The 8,852-nt window shown below is 31.5% G+C and overlaps 2 protein-coding genes across 3 annotated transcripts; both read left to right on the top strand.

Moving 5' to 3' along the window:
* The first annotated feature begins 933 nt into the window (after nucleotides 1-933).
* On the top strand, nucleotides 934-4,708 carry LOC105317485 (uncharacterized). Of its 2 annotated transcripts, none has more exons than XM_066084636.1 (5): nucleotides 934-1,210; nucleotides 1,617-1,760; nucleotides 2,429-2,777; nucleotides 2,885-2,972; nucleotides 3,293-4,708. In XM_066084636.1, the coding sequence occupies exons 3-5, from the start codon at nucleotides 2,531-2,533 to the stop codon at nucleotides 3,492-3,494; spliced, it is 537 nt and encodes a 178-aa protein (XP_065940708.1). In that variant the 5' UTR covers nucleotides 934-1,210; nucleotides 1,617-1,760; nucleotides 2,429-2,530; the 3' UTR covers nucleotides 3,495-4,708. The 2 variants fall into 2 exon arrangements, with proteins under 2 accessions (XP_065940708.1, XP_011412434.3); XM_011414132.4 differs by having other exon boundaries at nucleotides 937-1,210; nucleotides 2,418-2,777; nucleotides 3,293-4,706.
* Nucleotides 4,709-4,844: 136 nt separating this feature from the next.
* On the top strand, nucleotides 4,845-8,111 carry LOC109617282 (uncharacterized). The gene is made up of 5 exons (XM_034479670.2): nucleotides 4,845-5,345; nucleotides 5,802-5,945; nucleotides 6,274-6,603; nucleotides 7,013-7,100; nucleotides 7,366-8,111. Exons 1-5 carry the CDS (start codon nucleotides 5,291-5,293, stop codon nucleotides 7,565-7,567), a joined length of 819 nt encoding a protein of 272 aa, XP_034335561.2. The 5' UTR covers nucleotides 4,845-5,290; the 3' UTR covers nucleotides 7,568-8,111.
* Nucleotides 8,112-8,852: the final 741 nt, after the last annotated feature.

The following is an 8,852-nucleotide window of genomic DNA, read 5'->3' as shown; positions in this document are numbered from 1 at the left end:
GGTACCATTTTGGTAGACAATGTTATGTGCTGAATGGAGATTATACTTTGATATCGTCTTTTTTCTGATATTGTCAAATAAGACAATATTATTAATATAAATTGATGTCAATTTGTATGAATTACTATCTACATGTATTGACTGTCGTAGTACATATACATGTACTTTTTATTAAATTTAAGTTTTTTTCACTTCTAATGGAATACTGATATGCCAACAGAGCAATATCTGTTTAGAATGACTTTTCAATACCGCATCTTTTTTATATTGGCACCGGTTAATACTTTACACGCAATATGAATTGAAAAGATAAAATCGAACTCTAGATATAATTAGACACAAAACGTTTTGGAAAAAGTGGATTTTCCAAGAAGTTCCCGGAAATACTTGTTTGACGTTTCCGTATGAAATTATTGTTGCGGAAACGAAGTAGTACACATGTAAACCTCATAGGGAATGTTAATTAAGTTGTATTTTAGATTATTTTAATCAGTAAATAAAATGTATATGAGAATCAAAGTGAATTATCTTTAATTTTTTTACTGAAGAATAGAGTCCACCCTTCTCTCCCTCTCTATTTCTCCCTCATTCATTCATTCATTCTGTCTTTCACCCAATGACTTATATTGACACAGAGGTATGTATCAAAAGTATCAACATGAAAGTACTCAAACTGAAAGAGTACAATCATTGTTAGATTGCATGCACTATCCAATTTTCAAAATATTTCTAATTATTCCATAATTCAATTTCTTTCAGGTAAATTTCGATAGTGTAACTTAAGTGTACAGTATATACTGAATAAGCGTTGACAATTTTAAATGTTTTTCTTTATAACTTTATTACACTGAAATCATGGGTTAAATTTTCTCTTTTCTCAGTGTTAAAATTAGCCATTTTTCCAGCCTTTACAATATCGGTACAAAGTGGGGCTAGCGCAAACAGAAAAGGCGATAAAAGATATATCAGATATATTTTTATTTAGTTGGATTGATATAACAATTCAATGGTCTACTTCAAAAACGTTATTTGAGTGGTTATTGCATGCTTTCATATAGTTCCTTTCCTAGTAATCGTAATCAAACACCATAAATACATGTATGACTCAATTCATTAATTCACTTAACATCAAAGAAGACAGAAGGCAGAAGAAGAATGAAGTTTTATCTGTATGTATCAGTCCTGGCTTTTCTGTGTGATTGTGGTTATGGTAAGCTATATATACATCTATAAAATATGCAAAATGAGGTCTTAATCAACTTCATTATAAATATATCTATAAATAAAACAAAAAAGATCTCCTATTATATTGAAATAAATTTTTTAAAATATGCACATATATGTATTTCAATCGCAAGTGGAGAGAATAGCTATACTTAATTTCATATAATCAGGGAGAAAAATCAGAAAGATATTGGAGGTTGTAAAGCCAATATTTAAATTAATGCAAAGCCACTCTATTTTGTATTAAGTTCTAACACTCGGTGTTACAAAACATTTGATGTGTTTTTCTTTGCTCTGTTGCATAATTTGTGAATTGATGAAGAGATAGGACAGTTGTTAAAGTAGAGGGTAAAGCCTTTTTTTAATTTGTTTGTCTGATTTCTGGTCTGTAGGTGGCTGGTCTTTCTGGTCTGATTGGACAACTTGTCCTATTCCGTGCGAAGGAAGATCAAAATCAAGAAGAAGATACTGTGTTACACAGTTCTGCAATGGGCACTACTTTGAGTTTAAAGACTGTGAGCCAAAGGATTGCTCAGGTTTGTTCTATTTTGCTTTTTAAAATCGAAACTGTTATAATTTTTAATTTCTTTGATATAGAAATTAACATGAACTCAGTTTTTGATGTTCAACTAGTCTTTGTATAATTTTTTTCCAAAAATAACAATTTTGAATATATATAGAAAAAAGGAAAAAGTTACCAATACTGGCATGTTGAGATTTCAATTTTGAACTCTTGGTTTAAATGTTATCAGATTTATCACAACAAATCAAGCCTTCACAAAAATCCTTCTAAAGGATGATACATGTATCCCTAAATTTATCAAAACAACCCTGCTTTTATAATGAATTATAGAGAATCTACTATGTTTTTGATTTTTGGATTTTTTTTAAACTTTAAAACTAGAATAAATGAATAAAAAATATTCTGATTGGTGTTAATAGCTTGATTTGTTTTATTGTAATGATTGACGCAATATCGATGATTTTGTACACGCTGTAACAGTAGCTGTCGTTCTGGTTGGTTCTGCATTGTAACCCTGTCCTTCCAATGAATTAAACTGAATACTGAATAAAATGAGTGTTCACTGGTACAATAGACAATATGTTGATGATGAAATTAAGCTTTTATATTTAAGGTTCAATATTCTACATGGAATAATCTAATATGCTCTTTTCATGAAAAATTATTTCAGTTATGAAAAAGATTTCAGGAGCTCGTCGACAAACCGAGAATCATAATACAACAACTTTATCTTCTTAAGTGACAAAACAACAAACAATTTTCATCAAAATTCCTAGCTCAGTAATGTTGACTAGCAGTATCCCACGTGCCCCCTTTAGGAGGACTAATGTCACCATACACCCGTTCATCATTGTTACCGTTCCTGCCTTGTTACATCACACAGAAACCGTAAAAAACGGAGAGCGACTTCAGCTCACGAAGAAGTTGACATCTCTTGATCATATCGTAGACAATTACCCCCGGAAAAATAACACCACGGCTGGGAAACAAATGTTAAAACCATCTTCTTCCAAATCAAAAACTGCAAATGGTAATTTACTTACATCTATTTAACAATTCATAATCTATTTCATTTTCTTTTCTTTTCAAATATGATTTACCGATTAAGAAAAAATTATTTCCAAATATATTTTGCAGAAAGCAATACCAATATCGTAATTCTAGTGGCGCTTCCGGTTTTGACCATTTGTGTGGTTTTGTACTTAGCAGTCAAGCTCTTTCGGATGTAAGATATTCATTGTTTTTTTCAGCATGTTTTTTTTATTGATGTCGAAGGAAAAATCCGTGCATTTAATTTAGAATTAAAACGAACAATTGAATTTTTTCTTACTGTGTTACTGGTAGATATGGCAAAAAATAGGTCTTTAGTCGTCGAGAGTGGAGTTATATATCACGACAGAAAAATATCCTGCGCAAGAATGTTTAAAAAACCCAGTCCATTAAGTATTAAAAACCCCAAAAATACAAACTAATAAGCAAAAAGCATTGAATTTCCCCTTTCCTTCAATGAAAATTTCACCTGGTGTTCTCATTATGAATATTTAGGTTAAAACCTTCAAGAAGCAGCAATCTCGAGAGTGTTGATGTGAGTACATCAAACAAGGAATTGTCGCTCTCAGATTACAGGGACCAAGATCGAGAGGCTAGGGAGTACCACTATGTGTCGTACGACGAGATCAGCAAGCGGGGCTCTTATGAAAACAAATCTCCTTCACAGAGTTACGTCTATGACGTCACTTGGTTTTAAGAAGAACGCCCAAAGTACTCTGTTTTATTTTTAGTACATGGTACGTTTTACATTTAAGTACATGTTTATTATGCATCTTTACGTTTATTTTAGCGCATTTTGTTTAAACGGTACCTTGTGATATGTAATGTCGTCATAGTGCAGTGTACATTTCCGTTCTGTATGTTTTTTTACTCAATATATGGTAATTGTATTAATATTTTTTAGCTATAATTTAAGAGTACATTTCCGTTTTATATGATTGGTTCTGATTAAATGGCCATTGTATTAATAACCATTTAATTTTTTTCTTTTATTTGATTTCACGCAGCATTACCCATTTTGAATTCCACTGACCAAAAGTATAAAATCAGAAGTTTAAAGAAGTTTGAGTTAGATAATTAATATACCCTAACAAACAAACTGTTTGATCAACAACAATTTATGTTGCATCAGCGATACGTTAATAAGATCAAACAAAAGAGAAAACCAATGTGTCTGCAAAATGAATTCCTTTATTTGTACGGAGGTACATTTATGGAACTACAGATAACGCACCAATTACGCATAATATATTGCCGTCTAAGCTCTGTTTCAACAACACAAAGTGTAGATGGGATATCATTTACAAGAACATTGTTAGTCCATAATTAATCACCTAATTGTCTACGGATTTTTCCGTTTTCCCCCGATCACGACAAAGAGCACACGGCGGGTGTGACCGGTCAGCAGAGGATGCTCACTCCTCCATGACACCTGGTCCTACCTCTATCTTTTAAGAGGTCCGTGTTGCTCTGCTTTGAATTTGTATTTCGTTTAATGGATTTTTGAGATGGTTGACAGTTTGTTATTGTCATTTTTTCATATATGCAATGTCAAATACAAAAATCAATTAAACTACCTGTACTTGAGTTAAAAAAAGGTTAATTGCTTACTAAAAACTAGAACGTTGACTTCTCGTGAAATGTCAGTAAATCAACAGAGCAATGTGTGTCTGTATATGAAGAAATAATTATACAATCAAAAATAAAGGTTTCGTTAAACAAAAAATGTTTTCGTGAAAGTGGAGTCAAAAGAGAAGTGCATGGAATTATTTCCGTGTGAAATTTTGCTCTGATTATGAAACAGTTCAAATTTAAATCTCACGATGAATAATATGTACTAATGTCATGCACAGATCTAAAGGGGGTCAGAGGCGCCCATCCCCCCCCCCCCCACCCGAAAAATTCAAATTTCTTCGAATGAACATTATCAAAAAATGTGCGTAAGCCGCCACCCCCACCCCCACCCCCCCGAAAAACTAAGTAAACCAGCGGACCCCCCCCCCCCCTGGAAAAATTTTCTGCATCCACGCATGTATGTAGATAATTTCAATCAAGCACTTTTTTAAGTCACTATCACTTATACATTATGTGTTGCATGAAAAAAAAAGTTTGTCACATCGCTGACTCTGAATTTCCGCATGACGCTTCTACTTAATTTTATTTACGTGATCAATATAGTTTTATTCTGTGAAAAGTCATCAATAATGGGTTGTTTTATCTTTTTCTGAGTATTTTATCCGGCTTTATATGATCTTTGTACAGAGCGAACTGGCACATAAGGAAACGGAGATTAAATATAGATTAGACATGTGTTCAAAAAGGATTGTAATGATATATGCAGCCAATAACGTACTTCTATGTACTTTTATGGATTATGATTACATGAATGCATGTGTTTCCTTTTCTACTAATTGTAATCAAACCATATATAAAATAAATTCATTATAATTATCAGATTTGTCATTAAATATTTCTCAAGATTGTGCATAAAGAATGAATTTTAATCTGTGCGTTTCAGTCCTGGCCATTTTGTGTGAAAGTGGTTATGGTAAGTTCTACAAACAACTATCTGATATCTTGGAATTGTGTTGTCTTATATATTTCTGTTTAATTTTAATATCATATCTTGGAAAAATAAAAAGCAATATCCTTTCTGTAGAAAGGTCTCTTTTAAAGCAGGTGTTTTCCCGCCAAACGTGAACGTTAAAGATAAATAAACAAATCGATTTACTCAACCGAATTTGCATAATTAGCTTATGAATTTTTATAAAGGAGAAATTGGCTCTATCTTAATAGTTTATTCACTTATTTACGTAAAGAAGAATGTATACGAAAAGATCCTCCACAGATTGTTGTTGGTTTTGAGAATCGCTGAAAAACTATCTTAAAGACTACCATGAATTTGTACGACAGGTTCAGCTTTTATTGGAGTTGTTCGTCCGTTTTGTTTTGTTGTTGTTGGTTTGTTGTTGTTGTTTGTTTGGTGTTTTTTTTTGGTCTCTAGGTGGCTGGACATTCTGGTCTGATTGGACAACTTGCCCTATTCCATGTGAGGGACGATCAAAATCAAGAAGAAGATACTGTGTCACACAATTCTGCAATGGAGAATACTATCAGGTTAAGAGCTGTGAACCAAGAGACTGCTTAGGTTTGTTTGTATTTGCTTTTTTAAAATTCAGTTTAATTTGCTTTTAAAATCAGACCTTATTTCAATATCTATTTTGCTTTGGATGTCAATGTGAATTTATATTATTTATGTAATACTACTTTGTACGATTGACTGACATATTCAAGCAAAACGATGTTGAATAAGGGAACATACATAAAATTTGTAACATAAATTAATACTGAAATTCAGCCAAATATTTATTTTCATCCGTACAATTAATTGCAAGTTTTAGAGCTACAATTTATTTTGAGGTTCAATAAGTTACAATGAAAAAACTTGTAATTAAAAAAATATTTCGTTTCTTAAGTGACGACAAGAAATCCAGCAGCTATTCGACAAAAAGAGACTCTAGCAACAACAGTCTTGCCTAACAAAGTAACAACACAGCAAAAAGTATCAAAGAGTACCCAAACCTCAGAATCGCCGATAAACACTATCCTGCTTGCTTCCTCTAGAAGGACCGTTACCGTTCCTGCGGTTAAACGTTACACTACGACCCTAAATACCAAACCTCGACCCTGGGTTGTAAATAGGTCAACATCTCACATCTCAGCCTCAAGAGACATTGATTTCCCGGATATATTCAATCGCACACAGTCTAGAAAAGAAACGTACGAACCAACTTCTTCTAAAGAAGGTACTGCAAATGGTATTTTACCATTTACTTTAGTAAATCTATTTTAGAAATATTTTTTTCCAAATATTACTTGAGAACTGATTCTGTGTAATATATATATATATATATATATATATATATATATATATATATATATATATATATATATATATATATATATATATATATATATATATATATATATATATATATATATATATAAAATAAAAAACTCCTGAAGATTATAATAAAACCGGTAGAGTTTTGAATCGGCTTTCTGTTATTTTTTATTATTTATTTACTTGTGTGGATTAATTTTACTCATTCTGGATTATATATATATATATATATATATATATATATATATATATATATATATATATATATATATATATATATATATATGGGGTTTTTTAAACAATCTTTGCAGAGAGCAATAATTCTATCGTGATTCTAGTGGCCCTTCCCTCCATGACCATCTGTGTGGTTTTGTACACGGCAGTCAGGCTCTTCCAGATGTAAGGTATTCTTTCATTCACCGTGTGAATAATGCTGCATTGTTTAAAATAGTAGATGCCACCATGCATTTTTATTAATAAAAACTAGCTTTACAATGCTCTTTCTAAATGATGTTTGTATTAAGAGAAAAAAAGCTATGCATGTATTTAAAATATTGATCAACCTATTTCGTGGTCAACAAAAAAATACAAAATCAAAATCAAATAAGCCATTTAATATTCTTTTTGTCGCATCACAACTTCACCAAATGGGTTTTTTTTTCAGATTCAAATCGTCGAGAAGCAAAAATCTCGAGGGTGTTGATGTGAGTACATCAAACAAGGAATTGTCGCTCTCAGATTACAGGGACCAAGATCGAGAGGAGAGGGAGTACCACTATGTGTCGTACGACGAGATCAGCAAGCGGGGCTCTTATGAAAACAAATCTCCATCACAGAGTTACATCTATGACGTCACTTGGTTATAGGAACAACGCACATAAGTAGTATCTATAGATGGGGCGCTTTTATTGATCGTTTTTGGAGGATGTACATGATGTATACTTACCTATCGTACGTGTTTATGATACAAATAACTTAAGATTTATAATCATGCATTTTGTTTAATCTATACAGTTATATTGTTTTATTCCGTGATATGCAATGTAATGTCATTTTCATTACAAATTCAAATCTTCATGCACTTATAACCAAATATTTCCTTATTTATGTAACTTTATAATGGTTTTTCCCACAATCAAACAGGCGCATCTGTGCGTTTTTTCTCTGAATAATTTATCAGTTATTCACACGATAAAAAAAGTTTATTTCTAGGCAATCATACGTATTGTCAAGGAAGTATGTTTTGATCTATGTTGTTTTTCTTGATTTCATGTTTTACCAGTATTAACTGTGGTTCAAGTTCCTTCATTTCAATTGATTTTTATAGTTTCGATATATTTTTCAGATTTGAACTTAATGTCTTTCCTATTTTCCATGTCATTTTTGAATAAACCATATATAAGCCATGTTCTTCATATTTCAAAGAGCTATTTTAATGTGGATTTGCACTGAGTCATTTCATGCGTACACTGTACTTTTTGTACTTTATTCAGTTTATTTGAATAAAATATCGTAGAAAGCAAAATAAAACCAAAACGCGAACAAAACGTTTTAAATGAAGTCAAGAACGATCGCAACGCAAAAAGCATTATTAAGAAGATATCACGTAAACCATCACTGTAATAATGCAAACCAAAAACATAATTGATGTGGTTGTAATATTACCTTTCAAAAAGCGTCGTGATGCAAATTGATATTAATACAGCGATGTAGAAGGGGTTGATAGCGGTTATAACGCTATCCGTATAACGTAAAAATTCAAACTAAACAATTGCGATAAAGCAAACTTATCAATCAAAATAATTATAGTGCAGATATTTAAGGAGTAATTACGCTTATTGAAAGGCATCTAAGGCGTTAAGAAGCACATTTTAAAACAATGAAGACAATCTTATGGTATAATTTCATGAATAAGATTAAAAAAAACAGTTTGATATAAGCAGTTAGATGGTAAAGGGTTTTTTCTAAATATATCATGTATTTTTAGGTTCCCGCTGTATTGAACTTTTGGGGGTTTCGAGCTGGCATATATGTTTGTTGTTGCATAAAATCTAACAAAGGAGTTCTTCATTTATTCTGAGAACTTTGTTCGAATTTTAAAACAATTTTTAAACAAAGAAATTCGACTTTTTGTCAAAACTCCTCTTATTC

Source organism: Magallana gigas, chromosome 5 (genome assembly GCF_963853765.1).
Source record: "Magallana gigas chromosome 5, xbMagGiga1.1, whole genome shotgun sequence".
NCBI lineage: Eukaryota > Metazoa > Mollusca > Bivalvia > Ostreida > Ostreidae > Magallana > Magallana gigas.
This window is presented reverse-complemented; position numbering and strand designations above follow the sequence as displayed.

Coding starts and splice junctions, on each gene's coding strand:
- LOC109617282 (XM_034479670.2), top strand. CDS start 5,291: ATGAATTTTAATCTGTGCGTTTCAGTCCTGGCCATTTTGTGTGAAAGT. Junction 5,346..5,801: donor TTTGTGTGAAAGTGGTTATG/GTAAGTTCTACA, acceptor TTTGGTCTCTAG/GTGGCTGGACATTCTGGTCT. Junction 5,946..6,273: donor TGAACCAAGAGACTGCTTAG/GTTTGTTTGTAT, acceptor TCGTTTCTTAAG/TGACGACAAGAAATCCAGCA.
- LOC105317485 (XM_066084636.1), top strand. CDS start 2,531: ATGTTGACTAGCAGTATCCCACGTGCCCCCTTTAGGAGGACTAATGTC. Junction 2,778..2,884: donor CAAATCAAAAACTGCAAATG/GTAATTTACTTA, acceptor TATATTTTGCAG/AAAGCAATACCAATATCGTA. Junction 2,973..3,292: donor GCAGTCAAGCTCTTTCGGAT/GTAAGATATTCA, acceptor ATGAATATTTAG/GTTAAAACCTTCAAGAAGCA.